The sequence below is a fragment of the Anolis sagrei genome, chromosome 6 (assembly GCF_037176765.1).
Source record: "Anolis sagrei isolate rAnoSag1 chromosome 6, rAnoSag1.mat, whole genome shotgun sequence".
Classification (NCBI taxonomy): domain Eukaryota; kingdom Metazoa; phylum Chordata; class Lepidosauria; order Squamata; family Dactyloidae; genus Anolis; species Anolis sagrei.
The window spans coordinates 20,981,492-21,009,433 of NC_090026.1; the positions used below are offsets into that span (position 1 = coordinate 20,981,492).

The following is a 27,942-nucleotide window of genomic DNA, read 5'->3' on the forward strand; positions in this document are numbered from 1 at the left end:
ACTGCCATATACAATCTAGATTATCTGTTTTGAACTGGATTATAAGGCAGTGTGGACTCATATAATCCATTTCAAAGCAGATAATGTGGGGCCAGGCTTAGCATAGCAGGTTAAACTGCTAAGCTGCAAAAATTCTTGCCTATTGAAAGGTTGGCAGTTCAAGCCCAGATCGAGGTGAGTGTCAACCGTCAGCCCCAGCTTCTGCTTACCTAGAAGATCAAAAACAGAAATGTGAGTGGATAAATAGGTACGGCTTTAAGCAGGAAGGTAATAAAAGGCACCCAAAAGGAGTTGCTGGCTATTTGATCAGGATGATGTTTATGGATGACAAAAACCTCCTCAGCATGGAAGATGAAGCACCCCACCATGGCCAAAGTCAAGCACAGCCTCCAGATGCCAGAAATGGTGAATAATGGGAAAAGCCTTTACCTCTGTTTATGTATTATCTGTCCTTGCTAATTGTATAATGGCATTGCATGTTTGCTGTATATGTGTTCTGTAATCCACCCCGAGTCCCCTCGGGGAGATAGAGTGGAGTATAAATAAAGTATATTATTATTATTATTATTATTATTATTTGAAACACAACTAGATGAGTCCACAGCAGACACTCTACTGGTTGTTGAATTGGATCACACGTCGGACACTTCCCAAGTGTCTAGGACTGTGTGATGTATCAGCGAATAATGCGTGCAGATCCCGGTAGGGTGGCCTTCTGCTGCTGACAGATGGTAATTTTGTCAGCGCCGATTGTGTTTAAGTGCAGGCCAAGGACTTTAGGCAATGCACCCAGTGTGCCGATCACCACTGGGACCACCTTGACTGGCTTGTGCCAGAGTCTTTGCAGTTTGATCTTTAAATCCTCATATCGTGTCAGCTTTTCCAGTTGTTTCTCTGCAATTCTTCTGTCACCTGGGATTGCGGCATCAACGATCCATACTTTGTTTTTTAACACGATTGTGAGGTCAGGAGTATTATGCTCCAAAACTCTGTCTGTATGAATCCGGAAGTCCCAGTGGAGTTTGGCATGTTCATTCTCTGTAACTTTTTCTGGCTTGTGATTATTATTATTATTATTATTATTATTATTATTATTATTACATGGCAGTGTAGAAGGGACCTGAGTTAGATCCTTTCAAGTTCAGACAATGGAGAAGCTTACCCATTGCCAAGCAAGACTGATATCTGAATCCAGTCTCCTCCAGATATGTTGGACTACATCTCCTATTATGTCCAGGCAACACAGCTAGAGTCTGGGAATGATGGGAGATCTGGTCCAAGGAGTTTGGAAGACGTCAACTTCTGTTGTGTCCATCTTCATTTCGCTGCCTTCACAGATTGCTGCAAAGACTCTATCGAAGTCACGGAAAACATTACTGTTGAGCTGTGCTCTCCATCCGTTGATGTCAATGCCACAAAACTTCAGTGCCAATGGGATACAGAGGCACAGGAGATGGGCTGCATTAATACCACAGATCTTTGCCATGAAAACCAGTCCCAAGTGTGTGTGAACACAGCCTTTCCTCTACTGCCTAACTGCACCGTCTCCATATGCACAGGTAAGTCAAAGTAAAGGCTAGGAACTATAATAGAAGCTGAGGGGGAAACAAGTTTTTACAAGTTGTGGAAATAGAATACATTTTGCTCCTTTAAGTAAAATCTGAATGTTTTCATTTCTGAATTTGGAGGCTGGGCATGAGATATTATTGCTAGTAGCCACTTTTTGCTTGATATTCAAGCAGTGCATCTTATAAGTCAGAGCACGGTCCAGAGTAACTCCCAGGTATTTGGTGTGCTGCAATGCTCCATTTGGATTCCTTCCCAGGTAATCCTCAGAGCTCGGGATGCTTGTCTGTTCTTAAGATGAAAAGCACATGTCTGTGTTTTAGATGGATCAGGGATCTGCTGATTTTCCCTGAAATAGGCTGTAAGAGCACCTAAAGCTTTGGAGAGCTTCTATTCAACTATTTCAAAGCTTGAGCGGTGATGACATGATCGTCAGCATAGATGAAACTCTGTTGCTTCTGGCAGTGGCTGAGATAGATTTATACTTTAACTTACATACGCTTTTAAATGATTTTATCATGTTTTTAACATGTTATTTAAGTGCGATGATTTTAATTGTATTTTAGAATTCTTTTGTGAGCCGCTTTTGGTCCTAATCCTGGAGAAAAAACATATTATAAATCAAATAAAACAAATAAATAATAGATTGTCTGAACAATTTGAATATTGTGCTGGGAATTGCCTTTCTATACACCCCCATCTCTTGTCTCTGTTAATAATGTGCCATTTTCCATTTTAATGAATCAGTGAAGCCGGTTAGGTCAATTCATTTACATTTTGTTAGCGAAAATGTGTTGATTGTTTATTCAGCCGGACCTTGGCAGGCAATTCAAACTCTAAATTTAAATTTCAATTGAACAGTGTAAAGGCTTTTAATAGGGCTGTGCTTCTTATGTTTCAACTGAACTGTAATTTTTTTCAAATTTGTATCATTATTTTGATATGTGCGTCTGAATGTATATGTATGTATATCTATATGTATATGTACATGAATATGTATATATAGATATAAACTGTATCCTGGTTTTAAGCTGTTTTGGATCCTGTATAGTACCCCCAGTGGCACAGTGGGTTAAACTGCTGAGCTGCTGAAGTTGTTGACCAAAAGATTCCCAGTTCTAATCCGTGGTGTGTGCTGAGTTCCCACTGTTAGCCCCAGCTTCTGCCAACCTAGCAGTTCAAAAACATGCAAATGTGAGTAGATCAATATGTATTGCTCTGTCAGGAAGGTAACAGCGCTCCATGCAGTCATGCTGGCCAGATGACCTTGGAGATGTCTATGGACAACACCTGCTCTTTGGCTTAGAAATGGAGATGAGCACCAACCCCCAGAGTCACACACAACTGGACTTAATGTCAAGGGGAAACATTTACCTACTATAGTGAGAACAGTGAGGAAAGAACTAAATGTGTGTAGCTCCAGAATCCAAAACCACATCATTTTTAGCAATGATGGAGGCCCCTTCTATACTGTCATATAAAATTCAGATTATCTGCTTTGAACTGGATTATATGGCAGTGTAGACTCATATAATCTATTTCAAAGCAGATAATGTGGCTTATCTGCTTTGTTTTTAGATTGTATGACAGTGTAGAAAGGGCCAGAGAGGACAGAGCCAGAAAAAAAAATAGTTCTATCACTCTTTTGGGACTGTGACTCAATAATTTCCCTGTTAGCATGGTTATGTCTTAGGTTGTTGTAGCTATTTGATTTAAGACTTTGGACTATTTAGTTTCAGCTGTAGTTTCTGGTTATTCACCAGCATGTTGGTTCTGTTGAAGTCGGAACAAGAGCAGGCATGGGCAAACTTGGACTCCCCCAGATATTTTGGATTTCAACTCCCCTCCATGCGTTTTGAACTTCAACTCCCACAAAGCCTAACAGCCTACAAGCTGTGGGAGTTGAAGTACAAAACACCTGGAGGGCCAAAGTTTCCCCATGCCTGAACTAGAGTTCTCATGGAGATGCAGTGCCACCTGTGTTTCTGACTTTGCTGTACTTTTTCTGCGCAGGTCCAAGCCCCGTGAAGAATTTGACCTTAGGCATCCAGACCAATAGTTCCATCATTCTTCACTGGCAAATTGCAGTAGACTGCTGCTCCACATCCCCTGCCATCAACCATACATCAGTGGCTGATGACAACTGGAGGAATGGTACAACAGAGATCTCAAGGCTGTTACCTGGGGAAGATTATACCATAACTGTGTACAGAACCCTAGATGGAAGAGTTAGCCAAGGCACCTCCATCAACGTGACCACAAGTGAGTCTCCAGTGCATCTATACCAGGCATGGGCCAGGTGTTTTGGACTTTAACTCACACAATTCCTGGCCTCAGGCCCTTTCATTGACCATGGTATCCTTCTGGGTCGCCTCTCGGGAATGGGTCTCAGGGACACTGCACTTCAATGGCTCCGTTCCTTTCTTGAGGGCTGTATTCAGTCGGTGAAGCTGGGGGATACCTGCTCGAACCCCCGGCCATTGACCTGTGGGGTCCTGCAAGGTTCTATTCTTTCCCCCATGCTATTCAATATCTACATGAAACCGCTGGGCGAGATCATCTGGAGTTTTGGAGTTCGGTGCCATCTCTATGCAGATGACACTCAACTCTTACTCTTTTCCACCAGACTCCAAGGAAGCCCCTTGAGTCCTTGACCAGTGCCTGGCAGCTGTGATGGGCTGGATGAGGGCTAACAAGCTGAAGCTTAATCCTGACAAAACAGAGGTCCTCCTGGCCAGTTGTGGGACTGATTGGGGCATAGGGTGCCTACATGTGCTCGATGGGGTCGCACACCTTCTGAGGACACAGGTCCGCAGCTTGGGGGTCCTTCTGGACTCCCTTTTGACACTTGATGCTCACGTGTCGCCAGTGGCTGGGGGGGCCTTTGCACAGTTAAAACTCGTGCGCCAGCTGTGCCTGTACCTCGTGAAATCTGATCTGGCCATGGTGGTCCATGCCCTAGCCACCTCTAGGTTGGATTACTGCAATGTACTCGACGTGGGGTTGCCCTTGAAGACAGCTTGGAAACTACAGTTGGTTCAAGGATCAGCATCCAGGCTACTCACGGGAGCTGGTTACAGAGAGGGATCAACACTCCTGTTTAAACAGCTCCACTGGCTTCCAATAAGTTTCCGGTCCCAATTCATGATGCTTAAGCGGCTGAGGGGGGAAAGGAAGGGGCCTGAGGCCAGGAATTGTGGGATTTGAAGTCCAAAACACCTGGAGGGCTGAAGTTGTCCCAGATGTATGCAGTAGAATGAATGCAATTTGGCACAATTTTAGCTGTCATGACTCAATACTATGGCATCATGGGAGTTGTAGTTTTACAAGGCCCCTACCAAAGAGTGCCCCCATCAAACTACAACTCCCATGATGGTCTCCAGACTCATAGTCCAATATTCCAACCACTGCACCACATTCTTCCTCACTTGCATATACATGTAAGCAAATTAACAGGGGGTGGGGCAGTTCTCCCAAGGCCCCCCATTTGTTTTGGGGCGCATGGCCACCATTTCTAGCCACTGCCAAGCCAGGAGCCTTCCTATGCTTTCCCATGACAGCCTTGGCCATTTGTAAACTGGGGGAAAACAGAAATGAGTCACCACGTGTGCTTTCTGCTTGCTTCCAGATGAAGGACTCCAAGCCCTCCCAATCAGCCATGCCAGAATAGCCTGAAACCAAATGTTGTTCCAGTTATTCGGGCCAGAATATCCTGCAACCAAATTTTGTTCCAATTAGAGGACCCAAGTGTGGACTTAACAAATTTGTATTGATTCAGGAGGCTTACATTACTTCGGAGAACACCAGACGATTAAAAAAAAGAAACACAACATCTGAATCTGTTTCTTTCCTCTATAATATTCTATGTAAATGGCAGGGTAACTCAACCATAAAATTATCACAAAAATGGAATGTGATTTTTAAACAGTATTTGTACGCAGTCCTGAAATGCAAAAAGGCTGTCATCTTAAGCTGCATCTACACTGCAGAATTAATGTAGCTTGACATTTAAACTGTTATGACGCAATGCTATGGAATCTTAGGAGTTGTCGTTCAAGATTTTTAGCCTTTTCTGCCATAGAATGCTAGTTCTTCGCCAAACTACAAATTGCAGGTTTCCATAGTGTTGAGCCACGCAGTTAAAATAGGGATCTGTATTAATTCTACAAAGTAGATACACTTTAGGTAGCTAGAACCATTGTCAATTCATAGTTGCTATGAGTTTTCTGGGCTGTATGGCCATGTTCCAGAAGCATTATCTCCTAACGTTTCGCCCACATCAATGGTAGGCATCCTCAGAAGTTGTGAGATCTGTTGGAAACTAGGCAAGTGAGGTTTATATATCTGTGGACTATCCAGTTTGGGAGAAAGAACTCTTGTCTGTTGGAGGTAGGTGTGAATGTTTCAATTGGCCACCTTGATTAGCATATAATGGCCTTGCAGCTTCAAAGCCTGCCTGGTTGCTGCCTGGGGAATTTTTTGTTGGGAGGTGCTAGCTGGCCCTGATTGTTTCCTGTCTGGAATTCTCCTGTTTACTGAGTGTTGTTCTTGATTTACTGTCCTGATTCTAGAGTTTTTTAATACCAGTAGCCAGATTTTTTAAATTTTCATGGTTTTTGGTCATGCTCCAGAAGTATTCTCTCCTGAGCATTGAATAGCCTTGCAGCTTCAAAGCCTGGCTGGTTGCTGCCTGGGGGAATTATTTGTTGGGCAGTGTTAGCTGGCCCTGATTGATTCCTGTCTGGAATTCCCCTGTTTTTTTTGAGTGTTTTTCTTTATTTACTGTCCTGATTTTAGAGGTTTTTTTTAATACTGGTAGTCATTTTCTTCATTTTCATGGTTTCCTCCTTTTTGTTGAAATTGTCCACATGCTTGTGGATGTCAATGGCTTCTCTGTGTAGTCCGACATGGTGGTTGTGAGAATGGTCCAGCATTTCGGTGTTCTCAAATAATATGCTGTGTGCAGGTTGGTTCATCAGGTGCCTTGCTATGGCTGACTTCTCTGGTTGTTTGTTTGTTTGTGCAAATTGTCTCTTTGTTTTATTTGGATCTTAGAAGCACAGTCCAAGTTCTTGACAATACAATATTCTGGGACATACAGTAAACCCTTGATGTCTGCTGGGATAGCATTCCAGGGCTTCATGTGGATACCAAAAATCCATTGATGCTCAAGTCCCATTATATATAACAGCATATAAAATTGTGCTCCTTGTTTAAAATGGCAAGGTTGCTTTTGGAATTTTAAAATAATCAAGCTATGGATGGTTGAATCTGTGGATACAAAGCCCCCACGGTATAGTTTAGCATCTTTACAACAGCTTTAAAGTTTAGACTAAAACCCACAGTGGATTCACCATCCCATTGACTTTGGAGACTCCAGCTGCTGCTGGTTAGAACAACTCACCCACATTTTGTCACCACACGTGCAATTCTAAATCAGCAGCTGCTTGTAGATCTGCTCCTTGACATTTTGGTTTTTTCCTTTGACTCAAGTACCTTCACCTGTCGTAAACGTCGCAATAAAGAACCGCACCACGGATTCTCTGACAATTGGATGGACCCCACCTGGAGACTGTCAAGCTAATACCTACAACTACACAGTTTGCATCCTCAACTGCACGGTTGTCTCCGAAAGCCCATACATTGCGGAACATCTGCAGGCAGGAGTTACCTACAGTATTGTGATCTATGCTGTCACCAAGAGCAACATCTCTAGTCCTGGGAAGCACATAAATGCCACCACAGGTAAGGTGCAGTTAGTGCTGTGTGACAGAGATATGGGGAGGAGGTGATCAGAAAGTCGTTCTTTGCCACTGGCAACATCTATACTTGTGCATTAAAGTATTTGATTGCTGTCTGGTTGCTTTTTTTGGGACTCTAACTCCCATGGCACTGCTGACTGGGATATTCTGGGAGTTCCAGTCCCCCAAAAGAAGTCCCCAAAGTCTATGCTCAATATGACAGACTGGATACAATGTACATAAAAGGCCAGGTTGGCCTTTTGCAACACACAGCCCTCTAAGTCAGCGTTTCTCCCGGGGGTTTGCAAGGGGATGTCAAAGAGGTCACCAAAGACTATCAGAAAACACAATATTTTCTGTTCGTCATGGGGGTTCTGTGTGGGAAGTTTGGCCCAATTCTATCCTTGATGGGGTTCAGAATGCTCTTTGATTGTGGGTGAACAATAAATCCTAGCAACTACAACTCCCAAATGTCAAGGTCTATTTTCATCAATGTTCATATTTAGGCATATTGAGTATTTGTGCCAAGTTTGGTCCAGATCCATGATTGAGTGAGTCCACAGTGCTCTCTGGATGTAGGTGAACTACAACTCCAAAACTCAAGGACACTGCCCACCAAACTCTTCCAGTATTTTCTGTTGGTCGTGGGAGTTGTGTGTGCCAAGTCTGGTTCAGTTCCATCATTGGTGGAGTTCAGAATGCTCTTTGATTGTAGGTGAACTATAAATCCTAGCAACTACAACTCCCAAATAACAAAATCAATTCCCCCTGCAAACTCAACCAGTATTCCAATTTGTGCCAAATTAGGTCCAGTGAATGAAAATACATCCTGCATATCAGATATTTACATTACAATTCATAACAGTAGCAAAGTTACAGTTATGAAGTTGCAATGAAAATAATTTTATGGTTGGGGAACTGTATTTAGGGGCCGCGGCATTAGGAAGGTTGAGAAACACTGGCATACATGATAATACTTATTTGAGGTCTATGCTACCAGCACAGAATGTATCGCAAGATAGTTTGATGTTTACAAGGGCATTCTTAGGATCTGGCACTGTATGTCATCATCCCTTGTGGTTGTGGGTCCTGGGTATATAATATTGCAGTTTCGTCATTTCTAGCATAACACAGAGCTCAGCAAACCATACAGGCCATGGGGTGACAGCAGCTATTGTCAACGTGAAGTTTATTAGGCTAACTGAAGCACATCAGCATACAGCTGAATCTTGAATTCTTATTTTATGCCAACACTTATGTTTTGACCATACAATCTTTTACTTGGTAAAGGTAAGTTTTTCGGGCTGCATGGCCATGTTCCAGAAGCATTATCTCCTGATGTTTTGCCTGCATCTGTGGCAGGCATCCTCAGAGGTTGAGAGGTCTGTTGGAAACAAGAAAAATGGGGTTTAGGTATCTGTGGAATGTCCATGGTGGGAGAAAGAACTCTTGTCTGTTGGAGCTAGGTGTGAATGTTGTAGTTAGCCAGCTTGATTAGCATTTAATGGCCAGCCATTTTCAAGGTGTGGCTTTTTGCTGCCTTTGTTGAGAGGTGATTAGCTATACCTGATTGTTTCTTGTCTGAAGCTCCCCTGTTTTTATTTACTTTTTTGATTTTAGTTTTTTAAAAACACTAGTAGCCAGATTTTGTTCATTTTCAAGGTTTCCTCCTTTCTGTTGAAACTGTCCCCATGCTTGTGGATTTCAGTGGCTTTTTTGTGTAGTCTGACATGGTAGTTGTTGAAGTGATCCAGCATTTCTGTGTCCTCAAATAATATACTGTGTCCAGGTTGGTTCATCAGGTGCTCTGCTCTGGCTGACTTCTCTGGCTGAAGTAGTCTGCAGTGCCTTTCATGTCCCTTGATTCACGTTTGGGCAATTCTGCGTTTGGTTGTCCCTATGTAGACTTGTCCACAGCTGAACGGTATATGGTAGATTCCTGCAGAGGTGAGAGGATCCCTCTTCTCCTTTGCTGAACATAGCATTTGTTGAATTTTCTTTGTGGGTCTGTAGATTGTTTGCATGTTGTGTTTCCTCATCAATTTCCCTATGTGGTCAGTGGTTCCCTTAATGTACGGCAAGAACACTTTTCCTCTGGGTGAATGTCTTTATTCTCGTGGCTTGTTCTCAGTCTTGCAGCTCCTCTGGTGTCTGTGGTGGAGTTTCCATTGGCCTGTAAAGCCCAGTTTAGGTGGTTCAGTTCGTTTTGGAGGATGTGAGGTTTGCAAATTGTTTTTGCACGGTCTGCCAGGGCTTTAATTATACTCCCTTTTTACTAGGGTAATTTATTATTATTTATTTTCAGCAACTTAACAATCAAATGGGCATGATCTGTGCACAGTAAATGTTCAAACTCTGATTTCACTCATTATTCTTTCCCAGTTCCAACCAGCCCAAATGTAAGTGTGATTGAGTACGGCAACAACAGTTTCTCCTTTTCCTGGAATCCTCCTGAAAACCAAAAAGCAAGCTATACATACTGCTTGAGCTGGTTGCCTGAAGACGAGAAAGAGCCGCTGCAAAATTGTTGCATTTCAGACTTCAGTTACACCATCCAGAAACTCCTACCAGGACGCCTCTACTCAGTGAATGTGACTTCGGAGATTCATGGTCTTAAGAGCGAGAAAACTACAAAATGGATTTTGACAGGTGAGTGCAATTGTTAGGAGAAGTGAGAACATGGCTTGTAATGCTGCCGTTCAAATTTTCCAATTAGGAGAAGTAGACACTATGTTCATATTTCAGTTCAGACATGAAGCTGAGTTGAGTAGGATTTGGGACCAGTCACAAACTGGTAATAAATGGGAGGAGGAGGCAGACCCAAAGATGTGATCTGGAGACTTCCAAACTACACAACTATAGCACTACAATACCATTTTTAAATGCTCCAGCAGCATACTAGGGAATTCGGGGATTTATAATTTGGTGAGTTTTTTGGTTGAGAATTCTAAACACTTCTCCCTAAACTACACAACCCAGAATTCCACAGGATGTGGCCATATAGAATCATAGAGTTGGAACAGACTGCTTGGGTCATCCAGTCCAATCCCCTGCCAAGAAGCAGGAAAATCTCATTCAAAGCACCCTCTACAGATGACCATCCAGCCTCTGTTTAAAAGCCTCCAAAGAAGGAGCCTCCACCACACTGCAGGGCAGAGAGTTCCACTGTTGAATGGCTCTCACAGTTAGGAAGTTTTTCCTCATGTTCACGTGGAATCTCTTTTCCTGTTGTTTGAAGCAATTATTCCACGTTCTAGTGTCCAGGGCAGCAAAAAAAAAAAAAAAAAACAAGCCTGCTCCCTCCTCCCTATGACTTTCCCTCACATTTTATACATGGCTCTCTTCATGTCTCCTCTCAGCCTTCTCTTCTGCAGGCTAAACATGCCCAGCTCTTTAAGCCACTCCTCATAGGGCTTGTTTTCCAGAGTCTTGATTATTTTAGTAGTTATGATTATTATTATTTATTAAATCAATAATAATAATAATAATAATAATAATTTGTTGTGTCAGGAGCAGTCACTTCTGGTGTGAGAGAATTGGCCGTCTGCAAGGACGTTGCCCAGGGGATGCCCAGATGATTTGATGTTTTTATCATCCTTGTGGGAGGCTTCTCTCATGTCCTCGCATGAGGAGCTGGAGTTGATAGAGGGAGCTCATCTGCCTCTCCCCAGATTCGAATCTGTGACTTGTCGGTCTTCAGTCCTGCCAGCAAAGGGGTTTAACCCACTGCACCATCGGGGGCTCCATAATAATAATAATAATAATAATAATAATAATAATAATAATAATAATAATTTATTTGTAGCCTGCCGAGGGGACTTAGGGCAGCTTCCCGCATAATAAAGGCAAACATTCAGTGCCTGTATAAAACAGAGGTAAATATAAATAACAATAAAATATATGTTAAAACAAGTAATTTAAATAATGGCAATCAGCATTTGAACCATTAAAAGCCAGGCAAGCTAGCATATCAAATCTGTTTCCCAATGGATGTGAGTTAAAATGGAACTATAGCACTATTATTCTGTAATGTGAACAGTGCCATGGTGTGTTGGTCAATATTGGACTGAGGCAGAGGGGATCTGGGGTTTAATCCTGCATTAAGCCATAAAACTCTCTGGAAGACCTTGTAGACCTTAATCTGTTTCTTCTAATACCTTTCTTTCAGTCCCATCCCCACCAACTGATTTCAGCATCCAAACCATTAACCAGACAGCGGCCATGTTCACCTGGGTGGCTCCATGTTCGCCTTTCAGTGGGTACCAGCTGAAGTGGAAGAATGACTCTGAGGAAAATGGAATTTGTCTTCTCCAAACTTCCAAGGGAACTGTTTTACCTGGGCTCACTCCAAGCACCAACTACACCTTCACCCTCTTCAGCTTGGTGAAAGGGAGAAACATGACACGGCTCAGCACTGATGTCCAGCTACAGAAAGCCACAAGTACTTATTTTCAGGTTATACAAAGAAAGGGCAGAGAAAAGGGGACAGGGTGGGGTCTTATTATAAAAATAATATGGATCCAACAAGGATCTGGTTCATGGAAAGAAACATTAGCTTGAGCAATGGAAGTTCAGTGGAGAGCAAGGTTTGAGAGGGGACTTGACATCAATGCTTGGAAATGTTTCTTTTCTTAAATATTGCCATTCCCAAAGTCTCCAATGGACATTCTGGCTGGCAGATTTCTGTGTTTATCTATATAAATAAAAATGTAATGTTCGTTTGTGGGATTAACAGAATAGAAACACTACTTTGTTTGTGCTTTTCCTGCATGGCAGGGGGTTGGACTAGAAGGCCCATGTGGTCTCTTCCAACTCTGTTAATCTATGCTTTTATGAACATGCAGATTATGAGTGCTAGCATTGAAAATGTAGCTTTTCTAATTGTGTAGACAACTCCCTCAATCCTCTTTGTTTTTCTGCCTGCACAGAGCCAGAAAAAGTAACTGACCTGCAGTGCAGGGCTTTGTCAGGGGGTGACAAATTAAAGTTGTCCTGGAAATGCCCCCAAAACAAGATCAGTGAATTACGTATCCTCGTGTGGAATCAGATTTGGACAACATGGGATACATGTACGAAATCAGTAGTGATTGACCGCCTTCAACCTGCCAGGAGATATCGGATCCAAGTGAGAACATATTGGTATGACCAGTATGCAATGTCCGATCTTGATTATTGCTTCACTGACAATACAGGTGAGACGCCTAGGAAATTTTAATGGGTATCTTAGATCCATGTTTGTTTGTTTATTTATTTTATAGTATTTATATATTGCTTTTCTCAATATAAGTAATTTTGCAATTATCTTTTGTATACTGCTTTTCTCACTCCTGGGAGGACTCAAAGCAGTATACAAAAGATAATTGCAAAATTACTTACATAAACCAAATCATAAAAATATGTAGTAGACAATATATTGGTCTGGTTCAGCTTGCCTTTTTCTTATGTTCCCATTTGGCATGGGTTCCCTCCTTCCAATTTGGTATCATGGTATGAGGGAAGCCAGGCTAGATTTTAATCATCTCCCCTTCTACCAGTTTCCCACTGCATGTGTGGTCAAGTCACAAACATGTTGCTTTCAGTATTAAAAAAGACAGAAAAGTGAGATTTTAGAAAAAAAGATGGAAGCTATGATCCTGTTTGGATGAAGGATTCATTATTGAACCTATCTGCCATTTTAAATCTAGGTTCTATTTTGAATTGGGTAGCAAAGGGGATGATGACATATTGGTTTGTGGTATTATGCACTAGGCTTATGCACGGATTCGGAGTGGTTGGTTCCCTTTGGCCAATCTGACTTGTTCAGCTTGCTCAGATGGCCATAACAGCAACGGCCCAGCCGTCACATTTTTTCGTCCATTACGGGACAACGTGGCGGCCGATCATGGCTCCTTCTCCCCTATTTGGCATCACGAGGATGCCGTGTGCTGTGTGCTGTGGGTTTCCCTGTGAGCCCTTCCTGTTGGGCCAATCGGAGTAGAAGAACGCCATGATGTGTTCTTATGCAAGCAGTGTCTGCTTCCTTAACCCCATTGCTGAAACCCAGGCTCCCTTGAAGGGAAAAAAAGAAAAGAGTCTCAGGAAGGGTACTTCCTTAACCCCATTGCTAAAACCCAAGCCCCCTTGAAAGGAAGAAAGGAAAGGATTCCAGGAACAGAAATGGGAGCCTCATAAGTTCACCATTGCTGCCAGTGAGGTGGATATAGCCACATTTTTCTGCTGCGGACTGATAATGGCTATCTGGCTACCCACTTGTTTTTAGGAGGCACGCAAAAATGGATATGGGTTCTACCAAAATCTGGCTAGCAGAAACGGATCGAGGTTCAGCCGAAATGCACAAGCCTATTATCCACACATGTAACTGGAGGAGAGTGGGGAGATTGCACACATTCACGCACTTCCAAGATATTGTTGACATCCTCTGCCCTTCCTCTCTGTGCCCTTAGGGATTATCGTAGGACCACTGGTTGCTGTGCTGCTTCTCTTAGTCATCCTCAGCTTGCTGCTCCTCTATTTCAGGAGGTAAGCAAGCTCATTAGTGCCAGCTTCCCTTCCATGGAATTGTCTCTTCCACCCAAAAGAGAGCACCCAGGGCTGTAGTATGAATCCGAGTGGCATCGGGTGGGTTCTGTGTCAGTGCTAGAAAGGGATAGGCATGTTCTGGGTTTTGTTCTGAACTTTAAAGACGCTATTCCAAGACAGAACGTATTTTGGGAATGGAATTAAACACATCCTCGTGTAATGATTTGAGTTTTGGAGACCTGGCTCAAATCCTTGCTCAGCTGTGTAAACCCACTGGATGACCCTAAGCAAGTCAAACATTTTCATCCTCAGACTTTTGCCTTGTTGCTGTGTGTTGTCAAGTTATTTCTAACTTATGGCAACCCTAACGTGAGTGTATCATGGAGTTTTCTTGGTAAGATTTGTTCAGAGGGATGTATTGTTGGAGACTTTAATGGCCGGAATCTCTGGGTTGTTTGAGTTTTCCAGGCTGTATGGTCATATTCCAGAAGCATTCTCTTCTGACGTTTTGCCTGAACCTATGGCAGGCATTCTCACAAACTCTGAGGATGCCTACCATAGATGAAGGCAAAATGTAAGGAGACAATGCTATTCAGATGGAGTTAGCCATTGCCTTCCTCTGAGCTCAAGGTCATCCAGTGGGTTTGCATGGACAAAAATGGATTTGAACGGTGGACTCCACTGCTCCAACTATTACACCATACTGACTCCAAAGGTCACCTTACAATCACCATAAGTCATACATGACTTGAAGTCACACAACAAACCCTTGGATACTTCCATCGAATGCTGAATAAGACTGGATTCAGTGAAGCACCTTCATGGCCATCCTCAACAACCAAGGCTCAACCCACAGGTTCAGTCCTATTACCAAAGCAAGGCAGGTAGTTGTAGGGTCCACGCTGGTCCCTAATGTTGGAGGGCAGGGTTATGTGTTGCAGAAAATGTGTTGTCCCAGGATGTGGATCAATGCAATATTTTAGCATTATTAGTATTCATTGGGGCTGTCCAACCATGGAAAAATTTGTTTCTAAACTCGATTCGTTTTTAGGCGGTTTTTGCGTTTTGTTATTTAAAAGAATTCCGAAATTTTTCTTTAAAAAAGTTCGATATTTACGAAATTTCGGAAATTACGAAACAATTTCGAAACAATAACGAATCGATTCGTTAATGGCGGACGCGATTGCGCAATACGCTAAAAAACCCTCCAAATGGGACAGGGGGAATTACTGAAGCTTCCCTCTCCCTCTGTTGTTGACTGTTGGTGTGATAATTTATTTTTTTATCACTGATAAAACAAACAACAACTATAAAACTTGCACCAGACATACGGAAATAATAACGAAATAATAACGAAACAATTTCGAAACAATTTCGAAAAAATTACGAAACAATTACGAAATAAATTGAAAAATTCGTTTCGATTTTAAGTTGCTCCTGAATGGTTCAATATCGCTTCGTTATAAAAAAAATAACGAATTAATAACGAATTACGAAATTAACGAACGGAACCGCCCAGCCCTAGTATTCATTATTTCCAGCACCCCATTTTGCATTGGGCTAGTGCTGAACTTTGAAAGCTTACTTTTTTGCACTACATGCCCCATCATCTGGAAGTTATTGTCCCCTGTAGTAATGTTTCTAAGCTGTCTGAGAGTGAAGGCATTAACAAACACCGAGCCATTTATGAACTCTGTTTTCTTGTCTTGTTTGCAGGAGGAAACCCAGTAATGGCCTGAAGAAACCAAAGCCAGATATGGGACTGCCTGAGTGAGAATGATGGGGGAAAGGAGAGGGTTTTTTAGTTGTCTTAGAAAAATAATGTGGTTTAATGTGCCTGAAGCAGGGGTGGGAATGATTTGGTCCTCCAGACATCTCCCCAGAATACTTTCCCACTGGCTATTCCCATGCTGCTGGGAATTACAGTCCAAGCACATATTGAGGGCTTAATGAAACCCACCTCTATGGAAAAGCAACGATGGTGTAAACACATTCCCATGCTATTACTGTAATCTAAGAGAGTAAAAGAACAAAGAAAATAGCATCTTAAGATTTCCCTACTCCATTTGCCTAAAGTTGGTTTGTATTACCCATGGCTCATAACATTTAAATGGATGTGCTTTCCGCTTTTCCTCCCTGTACAGAGTCCATGTCTCAGTGCCAGTCTCAACTTTCCCAAATTACTGCGATGAGAAATTTTCCAGTAGTGCCTTTGGTTTTGTCAAGGAATACCAGGTATGAAGTTTGGGCTTTAAAAGCCATAGCCTGCCAGCTTTGAAGCCAAAGCCTCCAAATTCCACCCCCATTGTCTGCCAAGAAAAGCTGCTACCAAAATTCAGGTGTCAGGTCCTTTATATTCCCAGCCTCTCAGATCTTCAGCCATTCTCCTGCCTCATATCCAACAGACAAGTAGTGAATAATAATAATAATAATAATAATAATAATAATAATACACTCTATTTATATTCTACCTTTCTCCCCTAGGGGAGTTAGAACAGATTACAGAATTTTTATACATAGGCAAACATTCAATGCCTTTACAATCATAAACAATGAGACACACAAACAAAGGCAGAGGCTTCTCCTTTCATTTCCTGCTTCTGGAGGCAGTGCTCATCTCTGGCTCTGGGGAGGTGCTTTCTCCATTTTCAAGCCAAGGAGTCACCTGCATTGTCACCTCCTGGTTGTGTGGTCGGCAAGATTGCTTGGAGTGTTTCTTTGCCTTTTCCCGCCAAAGTAGTACCTATTTATCTACTCACATTTGCACGTTTTTGAACTGCAAGGTTGGCAGGAGCTGGAGCTGACAGAAGGAGCTCAACCCATCTCTCGGATTTGAACTGCTAAACTTCAGGTCAGCAGTTCAGCCAACCTTCAGGGTAGCAGTTTAGCCAACCTTCAGGTCAGCAGTTCAGCCAGCCTTCATGTCAGCAGTTCAGCCAACCTTCAGGCCAGCAGTTGAACAGCACAAGGGTTTAACCCATTGCATCACCACAACTCCATGAATGAGATGTGAGACTATAAAGAGAGAGACAGCTCTTACTGTACACTATGAACAGTAAGAACTGTTGATAGCTAAGATATCTATTTATGTACATATCTACAAACATAGGTATTCCAAAATAAGAAAAAAAAGCATGTCAGATAAGGAATATTCAGCCTGAAGTGTCATTCAGTGGTATCAAAATAACGTCACATGATGGAACTAATTCCTTCTTCAATTTGAACCACACACTTAAATCACATCATAAACCCGGTGTTGTAGATTGCCGTGAGCATACAGCTTCACGCCTAAAAGCCCGTATCATGAGGGGTGTAATTGGATTGAAGTGTGCATTCCAGACATTTACATAGATATCTTCATTTCCATAATATGCTTAAATCTCATTTATTTGTTTCTGCTCAATATCTCACAAAATGAGTAAGCATTATCAACTATGGCACCACAGATCCTATTCAGACAGCCTTTAACACGTTGTTGTTATTATTACATTTATTATTTTACTCTCTTTATTATTATTGGAAGGATACGTAAGCACATTTACATTGAAGGTGGTTAGAATAATGGTTTAATCAGAGTTGGACAGTCCTATCATAAATTACAGTTTTATGTAAATATTCAAAAACATTTCACCCATTGATGCCCTAGGAATTGAGAGGAAAACAACAACAATTGCCAGAAAAACAATGAATTATAATCAATTAAGCCGCAATCTTTCTCACATTGTGACATTTTTGCTCAGCCACTTGATGTTTGATTTCCTGCTTTAGTTTTTTTAAATGTACATTTAATTGTACTCAACCCATCAACACTGGATGTTCAGTTGAAATGGCAGGGAGAAGGTTTGAGGAAAAGAGACAAAAGAGAGTTCCTGAGGTCTGTAAAAGCACGGTTTATTCTCGGTTGGCGCCAACCGGATATGGACCCTGTTGGTATTCCAGAAAACAGGGTGATGAACAAAGGAACTGCCTTGGTTTATATACCCTTTAAAATAATATGCATGCATCATACAAGCATCACAATGTGCGTCACAAAATTCCACTTTTACATCATCTTCAATAGCATATTTTAACTTCAACACCTTTAATCTTCCATTAAGCACCTTTATCTAAAGAGCTGCTATTAGTATACCATTGTGTACAGGGGCGGCTCAACCCATTACGCAAAGTAAGCATTTGCAGTATAGTTGATTTTGCCCAGGGGCGCTCTTGAGGCACTCTTGGGGCAAAATAGACCTTGACATTTGGGAGTTGTAGTTACTGGGATGTATAGTTCACCTACAATCAAAGAGCATTCCAAACTCCACCAATGATGGAATTGAACCAAATATGGCACACAGAACTCCCACGATGAACAGAAAATATATATCAGTGATTGGTTGGGGGGGGGGGGGAATACTGTTTGCTTACTGTTGAAAATTACCTGGGGCTGCCTCTGATCGTGTAACCCATAGCTCCAGAGTGTCTACTGATAGCAAGAACTTCCATCCATCTTAAGACAAGTCCTTTCCTGGTACGAGAGCTTCTTGATAGCACTGTTCAACGGAGAAAATGTTGTGGGCCTGAAAATAGTTGTTCTTTTATGGTTTTGGGGTGCTGAAAATGAAAATGACATTTAAAAATGTATATTGGCTCTAGTTTTTATGATATAAGCAATCACGTGATCACGTATGGTTGAAAAAATGCATGTTGCGACTTACACTATGGAAGATTCTAGAATATTCTAGAAAGTTTGATGACGCAGTATTAGTGCCGTGTGCCCTATATAAGGCCAGACTTTTGAACGGTGAGGGTCAGTCAGTTGAAGACTGAGACAGTATCATTAAACATCGTTTTACATTGTTCTTTTTACTGTAGTTATGCCTCGCACATGTGTAAATAAAGCACTATGGAAAAAAGATATCAAGGTAAATGGACTCCGTCAATGCTGTCAGACTACTGCTGGAGCATTGTAAGAGACAATCCTTTCCTTGAATACAAAAGAAAAGTCAAGAGAAGCAAACAGGATATAAACTAAAGTCACGATTAAAGCGACATTTAAACTTTCAGACTTTTCAACTGCATTAGGCCTACTAATATAGTTTCTTGCTGCACAAACATAAACAAAAGACTAATTAAATAAATATTTCTCATGTATAAACTATTGGCAATATAATTTGACTAAAATTTAGTAAATATTCACGGTTTATATACATGCAGTAAGGTTAGGCGCATTATCATAATATTAACTAATTACCTATTGTGGAGAAAATTGAAATAGCTGTTGCATAAAAGTCAGAGCCAATTAACACATTTAATTATTATATTTGAATTCAGCATGTTAAATTTATTAAGAAGCTGCACATTTCATTTCCGAAACAGAAAAACTGAAAATTTGTAGAACAGTGTAGCCAGTCTACATCATTAATTTTACAATAAACCCTGCTTGGTATGAAATGGAAGAGTCTCATGATATTTGCTAGAAGCCTTAGACATTCCTTTCCATAGATCCTGGCCTCTTTCTGGCCTCTTTGTGGCATCTAGTTTGCAGCTTTTAGGAAGAGCATTTCTTCCCAAGTGAATGTTCATGCATATATTTCCCTTTGTGATTTCATACATATTTTCTAATTCCTATTCCTAATATTTATTTATTTATTTATTTATTTGTCGTGTCAGGGCAACCAGTCAATTATATTACATTTCTAACAGAACAAAGCAAACAGACAGACAAAATACAAAATTTGTGAGTTTGGTAGTTAATTAAATGTCCTTTGACCAGTATCTGGCCACTTGGAGTGCTTCTGTTGTTGCTGCAAGAAGGTCCTCCATTGTGCATGTGGCAGGGCTCAGGTTGCAGTGCAGCAGGTGGTCAGTGGTTTGCTCCTCTCCACACTCACATGTCTAATATACACACTCCACACTCGCATTTCTAATATAGTAACATCCTATATTATGTATTTCCATCATGCCTTCATCACAGTTACAAAGCAGGGCAAAGCATTTGGCCATTAAATCAATAAAACGAACTTGCAAATAAGAAGTATCTTGCTTTGCTGAAGGAGCTATCCTGCCATGTAGAACTCTGTGCCCAAGGTCAACTAATGGGTTCTCGTGGATGAGCAGAGATACGAATTCTGCTCTTCACAATCGTAACCCAACTGTTAAACCACTCTAGAATACTGTACTGATTCAGTATTTCTCTTTTCTATATTGTCATAATAGCAACTGCAGGACATAGTGGTGGAGCAGCCTCAGAGTGTGGTCCAGCAGCCTGAGAATCAGCCCAAGAACCGCTATTGTAATGTCGTGCCATGTACGTTTCGTTTGTTTCCCTATGGTCTGCATTACCTTACATAACCCCAAGGAATCTGCTTTCCATTTGGGCATCTTGCTGCAAGGCAGACATGGGCAAACTTCTGCCCTCCAGGTGTTTTGGACTTCAACTCCTACATTTCCTAACAGCCGGTAGGCTGTTAGCAATTGTGGGAGTTGTAATCCAAAACACCTGGAGGGCAGAAGTTTGCCCAGGCCTGCTGCAGAGGGTTAGCTTTTTTGTATGCATAGCTTTTTTGGAATCACCTAAAAAAAAACCAGATTCAAACAGGAGAAGACTGGACATGTCTCTTCTTGTTGTGTGAGAATCACTTGCTCCTTATGTCCAGAGATCCTAGCTTGGCAGCCTAATACATCTCCAAGCTTGGAAAATATTCTTTGTGAAGTCTTTTGCATCTTGCTTATATCCTCCATGATGGGCCAGGGATTCTGGGAGTTGAAGTAGAAAAAGATTTCCTGAGATCTGCTAAGACAAACATTAGGATGGATGAACTAGAGAGGCAGATAAGAGATCTCCATCTCTATCCTGGATTTATACTTCCAGACAGTAGTACTTTATTAAATGCCAGTAGTATAGCAGATAGAATCTGGGATTTATATTGGGGAGTTGGGTAAATCTGTGGGTCATGAGCAGATGTGTGATTCTGTTGCTAATACATGCCTCCAGGTTGACTCCAACTTATGGCAAACATAAGGTTTTCTGGGCATGGTTTATTTTCAGGGTGTTTGCCATTGGCTTTCTGTGAGGCTGGCAGAATAAGACTCCCTGAGGTGGATTTACATGCCTGAGTAAGGATTCAGTTTCCAGTCTCCCAGAGTCAAAATCCAGTATTAAAACCACCACACCGGCTCTGACCTGGAAAAACTCAAGTTTATTTGTTTAACATGTCAGAAGCAAATTGAGGAGACAGTTATCATGCATTTAAAAATGCAAACAAAGTTAAAAACTTGGCATTATACTAAATGTCCTTTGACTAGAAGCTGGCCACTTGGAGTGCCTCTGGTGTCGCTGTAAGAAGGTCCTCCATTGTGCATATGGCAGCTCAGGCTGTATTGTAGTAAATGGTCTGTGGTTCGCTCTCTTCCACATTCGCATGTTGTGGACTCCACTTTGTAGCCCCGTTTCTGAAGACTGGCTCTGCATCTCATGGTGCCAGAGCACAGCCTGTTCAGCGCCTTCCAAGTCACCCAGTCTTCTGTGGGGAGTCACTCATCCATTCTCAGCCACTGATTGAGGTTCCGGGTTTTAGCCTGCCACTTTTGGACTCTTGCTTGCTGATGCATTCTTGTGAGTATCTCTGTAGATCTTAGAAAGCTCTTTTTTGATTTAAATTCAAGTTCAAACTCACCTTTAAGCATACATTCACTGGATAATTTTGGGCCAGCCCTACCTCAGAAGCAAGAGATCAAGATCTAAATAAGTGTCTGATATTTGCTTTCTTCTCTACAGATGACCATGCCCGAGTCCAGCTCCTCCCCAGACCTGGAGACCCCAACTCTGATTACATCAATGCTAGTTATATGCCTGTGAGTCCCACAGACTGTATTCTAGTGTGAAATGATACTGTATGTTCAGATGTGGTTTGATTTAGAAATCTTTGAAACCATCTTGGATAGAATCCTGTGACTTCCCTTGGCACAGATGTAAACGTTCAGTTTTGAGTAGGACATAATTGCCCCTGGATGTAATGCAGTCACTCCTCACAGGCTGCATCAAAGCTGTTAGAGTTGGCTATCCACATTTGTGGATTTATTTTTTGGTGGATCTGATTACTCGTGGATGTGATTAATGTTATCTCTCTTGAAATCTCCTCCATCGTGACTCTGTGGTCAGCTGCTGCTAGATGTTGACTATAGAGTTGGACTGAAGGACCTAGGGACTCCTAGAGAGATAATCTCTCAAGTAAAATAAGTTTTTTTTTCCAACTCAGTTTTGCCACTTTCACAGGGGCCCTTGTGCTCCAACCCCCCATCCTCCTAAAACTGTAGGGCTTCCTGTATAACAGCGTTTCTCAACCTTCCTAATGCCACGACCCCTTAATACAGTTCCTTATGTTGTGGTGACCCCCAAGCATAAAATTATCTTCGTTGCTACTTCATAACTGTAATTTTGCTACTGTTATGAATCGTAATGTAAATATCCAACCTGCAGGATGCATTTTCATTCACTGGACCAAATTTGGCACAAATAGCCAATACGCCCAAATTTGAATAGTCTTGGGGTTGGGGGAGGGGGTGTTATTTCATCATTTGGGAGATGTAGTTGCTGGGATTTATAGTTAAACTACAATCAAAGAGCATTCTGAATTTCACCAATGATGGAATTGAACCAAACTTGGCACACAGAACTCCCATGACCAACAGAAAATACTGGAAGGCTTTGGTGGACATTGACCTTGAGTTTTGGAATTGTAGTTCACCTACATCCAGAGAGCACTGTGGACCAAAACTTGGCACAAATACTCAATATGTCCAATGTGAACACTGGTGGAGTTTGGGAAAAATAGACCTTGACATTTGGGAGTTGTAGTTGCTGGGATTTATAGTTCACCTGCAATCAAAGAGCATTCTGAACCCCACCAATAGAATTGGGTCAAACTTCCCACACAGAACCCCCATGACCAACAGAAAATACTGTTTTCTGATGCTTTGATGACCCCTCCAACACCCCCTTATGACCCCCCCAGGGGTCCCAACCCCCAGGTTGAGAAACACTGTTGTGTAAGCTATTTTTCTCTTAGTCTTAACCAGCAATGGCAATATAACATGCAAAGAAAGAAACCGTCACCCACAGTCGCACAAACAGATTAGATCTTCAAGTTTACTGAAGAATACTAAAGTGTGCACAACTTTTTAGAACAAATGTTCCAGTCCCAGCCCAAGGCAAGTACTTCTTTCCTTCCCATTTATTACAGGGATTCAAGAGGGAAAAGGAGTTCATTGCAGCTCAAGGACCGCTCCGAGAGACGTTGTGTGACTTCTGGCGCATGATATGGGAGCAACGGATCACAACTTTGGTCATGCTCACCAACTGTTTTGAGAATGGACGCGTAAGGGTTACCCCATTTTGTCTGGGGACGAAAGAGAAAGCTTCTAAGTAAAGCTTTGTGTCGTTGGGAATTGCACACGGAAGGAACAGAGACTATGTGCTGTGCCAATATTTATTATGGGTTCATTGTATTGTCAGCTCCAGCTTCCCATGATGGGATATGAGAGAAGCCTCCCACAAGGATGGTAAAACATTAAAAATTCGGGCATCCCTAGGGCAACATCCTTGCAGACAGCCAATTCTCTCACACCAGAAGCAACTTGCAGTTTCTCAAGTCACTCCTGACACAAAAAAACAAACAAACAGAAAATTTTGGGGAAAGAATTGACATTTGAGATCATAACCTTTTGGAAAAAACAGAATCTCCAAAACCTTTTGAAAGTGTGATCTTTTGGAGATTAATTGGCATTCACTATCATTTGGAAAATCATAACCTTTTTTGTAAAGTATGATCTTCTCAAGAAGAGCTAAAAACTCATTTGAGTGAGTCTTCTTTTTAGTGGTATATATCCACTAGTATTCATAGAGTTAAGGGAAAACTGCATACCAATACACACATATACAATACAGTAAGCAATCTGAATTATATACATAACAAATAAATAGTATAGGAGGCTTGTAGAAGGTTGATATTTCCAACAGAAAGAGAGTATCCTAAAATTACATCACTAAAGTTTCATGATTTAGTGTGGGCTAGAATCTTAGGATATGCATTGCCCCAATCATCTCACTATTCTCAATATTCTTCTTGTCTCTTTTCCTCAATGTTACTCTTTCCTCTTCTGGACAGGCGAAATGTGAACGCTATTGGCCTCTGGATTACACCCCCTGCACCTATGAGGACATCAGTGTCTCTGTTCTCACAGAAACCATCCTTCCCGACTGGACCGTCCGGGACTTCAGTATCAAACGAGTGAGTGAGTGGGATTTAGGGCTAGTTCTGCTTTTGCTTCCTCCAAATGTCTTACCACTTGATCCCCTCTTACTGCTACAGTGAGAAATATCCTTCAAGTGACTTTGACAGAGCCCTCCCTTCACCAGATTTGGACCTACCTTTCTTCAGTGGAGACTGGTGGCTTCCCTATTTATGGGGCAGTAAATCTTGTTCTAGTTTCAACCCAAATTTTAAAGGGGTTGTCGTGGATATTGGACCCTATCCTATCTTCATAATACAAATGGCACTTTGGGGGTCTCCTTTAAAATTCATACTAAAACTTAGAATGAATTCACCATCCCAACTGACACAAAAACTGTGTGTGTGTGTGTGTGTGTCTTCCAACAGGTGAACGAATCTGAGGTCCGTCTTGCCAGGCATTATCATTATTCTTCTTGGCCAGATCATGGGGTACCCGAGACCACAAGTGGTGTCCTTCACTTTCGAGATCTCGTGAGGGCCCACATAGAGGAACACAAAGACAGTGGGCCAGCTCTGGTGCACTGCAGGTAAGCCAAGAATGCATCTACACTGTAGAATGCATGCAATTTGATGCCAATTTAACTGCCATGACTCAGTGCTATGGAATCCTGGGATGTGTATCTTTACAACCTTCCTTGCTAAAGAATGTTGGTGCCCCATCAGATTACAATTCTCAGGATTCCATAGTATTCAGAGGAAGTATTTTGAGTATCCCTTGCTTAAGAAAATCCAGAAAGGTGACTTGAAGGCACATAAACATGCATTTATATTTTAGCTTTTAAAGCAACAATCCTTGAGATATTAAAGGCTTTCATGGCTGGAAACACTGGGTTGCTGTGAGTTTTCTAGGCTGTATGGCCATGTTCCAGAAGCATTCTCTCCTGACATTTCACCCACATCTATGGCAGGCATCCTCAGAGGTTGAGGGACGCCTCAACCTCTTGTTCCCATTTTTACAGCGCCGGTGTGGGACGGACAGGAACATTCATCGCCTTGGATTCACTGTTGCGCCAAGCCCAAGAGGAAGGACAACTAGGTGTCTTCTCATTTGTCCAAAGACTCAGGATGAACCGTCCACTGATGATTCAGACGGAGGTGAGAGGCAGACCCTAGATCTCCTTTGATCAATATGTCAGATTTAGACCCAAGCTGAATAAGGATAAAGAATTAGGATAAGGGCAGGTTTGGGGCAACATTTTTACCCATGGCTCTCATTGTGCCCTAAATATCTAAAGGGATCAGATCCCTTCTGGTCTTGGACTCTAACAGGGTTAACTCTGGTCAGTACTTGTATGGGAGACCCCCAACACATACCAGGAGATGGAGACTATTTGACAGAGGAAGAAAGCGGTAAACTGCCTTTATATATTCCTTGATTAATGAAAGCTTTAATATTCATCTAAATCAGTGGTTCCCAGCCTTTTCTTGATGAGGGACCACTTTGACCAGGGACCACTCTCCAACATTAGTACTGAAAGGGTTATGAATCAGTTTTTGGTCAACTTTAGATTGGTTATTTGGGGTGCTGATTCAGAAAATGGCACTGGATAGACCACATCAGCTCTAGATTCTGATACAGAACATATGCCATCCAGTAGTCACCATCTGCTCGCCCACAGAAAACCATATTTAATAATCTAGAGCTGATGTGGTAGTAGCAATCTTTCGTGGGTAGTTAGCCTCTCTCCTCCCGACATCCCCACTGCATTGGCACTATAAGAGGGTTTTGCCAGACTAGTCGCTCTCATTGCCTCATGGTTACGAGGCAACACTGTAGTGGCATTGAATTGCTGCCAAATGTAAGCCGTCCTGAGTCCCCCTTCAGGGATTGAGAAGGAACGGGGTAGAAATACCGGAAATAAATAAATAATAGTAAGGGTGAGGCTGCGGATCTCATTTTCGTTCTTGTGGACCACTGTTTGGGAACCAGTGCTCTAAATAAATAGAACAATGCCATGATTGCTGGCAGCTATTGATATATTTCCCCACAGCAGACGTACTATGTCTCATCTCACCCACATTTGCTTTTTAGGGGTCTCTGTCACATTGCGTGAGAGTGCATTCCCTTTTCTGTAGGTTGGTGTTGCAGGTGTATGAATTCATATGTTAGAACCAAAGAATTGGAGTAAAATTTGTAGAACCCCCCCAGGCAGTTGCCATGAGCCTGAGGATTCTGGGTATTATAGTAAAGCTTTGATTTAAAGGGATTCTTACCATTGATTCATGCAGATGTATAAAAGAGAAAGAAAGAAAGTCTCTTACCCTTGAGAGGTGGTCAGTAAGCCTGTGCTCCCTCCAGGTTCCAACTCCTATAAAACCTGGTCTTTAGAGCCAAAAATAATAGGATGATGGCCGCTAGTTCCTCTTCCATGTTGCCTTATATTGTCCACTTCTGCCTTGGGGCTATATTATTTCTGTTGAACAAGCAAACTCCCAAATGAGTTGCTGTGAGTTTTCCAGGCTGTCTGGCCATGTTCCAGAAGCACTCTCTTCTGATGTTTCTCCCACATCTATGGCAGGCATCCTCGGAGGTTGAGGGGTTTGTTAGAAACTAGGCAAGTGAGGTTTATATATGTATGGAATGTCCCAAATGGTAGCTCATCCAGGACACTGGAGAGCTGATTCTTCACAGAGCTTGGCATGATGCAGCTCAAAATGTTGCCAGTGTCACAGCTCCACACAAAGGCTTCCTCTCTGTCTCCACAGTCCCAATACATTTTCCTGCACCAGTGCCTCCTAGATGGAATCAAATCTGCCACGAAGCCTGGGATGGAGAAGACGGAGTACACCATTGTCTATGAAAACGCCTCGACTTTGCGGGAGTATGAGATCTCCCGTGTGTGAGGGATCTCAGAGCTGGACTTGCAAAGAGTTGGAGAGGTCTATGTCCCAGGTCTTCCCAAACGTTGAAGTGGTCATTTTCCTGGGAAGCATGGGGTAGACAGTTTCTAAGGGGGACTTAAGTTTCTTTGTAATTCCTCCTCTTTTCCATGCCCATCAAATATTTGCAGATGTGTTCATGGAAATGGAGCACAGTTTCAGAAGGAAATGCTAGCTTCACAACAGACAACATAGCTGCACTAATGTTTATGTGCATGCCTCAGAAGTTCTCCAGATATCTGTTCCTCCAGAAGTATATTCCATGTGACCCTCTATGATGGTGTTGGGGGAAAATGTGGCTGCAGGCTGCGTGTGGCCTCCAAATCATACTTTTATTGGCCTGTAATGTCTCCCAACCCCCAATAAATTAATCCATCAATTTGGGGGTCATTTCTGACCTGAAAACAGGCTAGGAGGTCCTCAAAATATCTGCAAATGCGACCAATTCAGACTACCATCTTGTTAGTGATATGCAACAGTGGCTGTCCCATTTTGGATAGTACACAGAGAGCTGTTCTTTTCTCCTTTATGTCCCATCCCCAAGCCTCTCCCTGGCCACTGTCCGATTCAGCTGCCTTTTAGATGTGGAAAGAAGAGGGAGTTATGCATTTTCATGTAGATCTAACCATTACATTCACATACATTTGCAGGGAGAGGCTGGGACAATTTCTATTGTTTTTTTAGGTAATCCAGAACACAACTCAAAAGAATCATTGCCTTTGGGAAATGAGAGAGGAGGGAACATGTGTATTCTAATGTGATTTCTTCTGCTTACAATGTTTATCTTTAAAATAAATGATGGCTGTGATTCTGCGTTATAGTCTATAGTTCTTAACGTTAAGCACCTATAACTACATTACAGAAATACAATAAAAGTCTATTAGTAAGTGGCAAAGATACACATCTGGGCATGATGTCATGACAGCCCCTAGGTCAGGCATGGGCAAACTTCAGCCCTCCAG

The 27,942-nt window shown here is 42.1% G+C and overlaps 1 protein-coding gene across 1 annotated transcript; it reads left to right on the forward strand.

Annotated features, from left to right (window-relative positions):
* Positions 1-311: 311 nt before the first annotated feature.
* PTPRH (protein tyrosine phosphatase receptor type H) lies at positions 312-27,788 on the forward strand. Its single transcript, XM_067470497.1, has 17 exons — positions 312-405; positions 1,338-1,559; positions 3,580-3,828; positions 7,060-7,311; positions 9,690-9,956; positions 11,476-11,748; positions 12,236-12,499; positions 13,751-13,826; positions 15,543-15,596; positions 15,971-16,061; positions 20,025-20,115; positions 21,586-21,662; positions 23,051-23,185; positions 23,975-24,097; positions 24,467-24,627; positions 25,060-25,195; positions 26,807-27,788. The coding sequence occupies exons 1-17, from the start codon at positions 312-314 to the stop codon at positions 26,942-26,944; spliced, it is 2,703 nt and encodes a 900-aa protein (XP_067326598.1). The 3' UTR covers positions 26,945-27,788.
* Positions 27,789-27,942: the final 154 nt, after the last annotated feature.

Coding starts and splice junctions, on each gene's coding strand:
- PTPRH (XM_067470497.1), top strand. CDS start 312: ATGATGTTTATGGATGACAAAAACCTCCTCAGCATGGAAGATGAAGCA. Junction 1,560..3,579: donor CACCGTCTCCATATGCACAG/GTAAGTCAAAGT, acceptor TTTTCTGCGCAG/GTCCAAGCCCCGTGAAGAAT. Junction 11,749..12,235: donor CCAGCTACAGAAAGCCACAA/GTACTTATTTTC, acceptor CTGCCTGCACAG/AGCCAGAAAAAGTAACTGAC.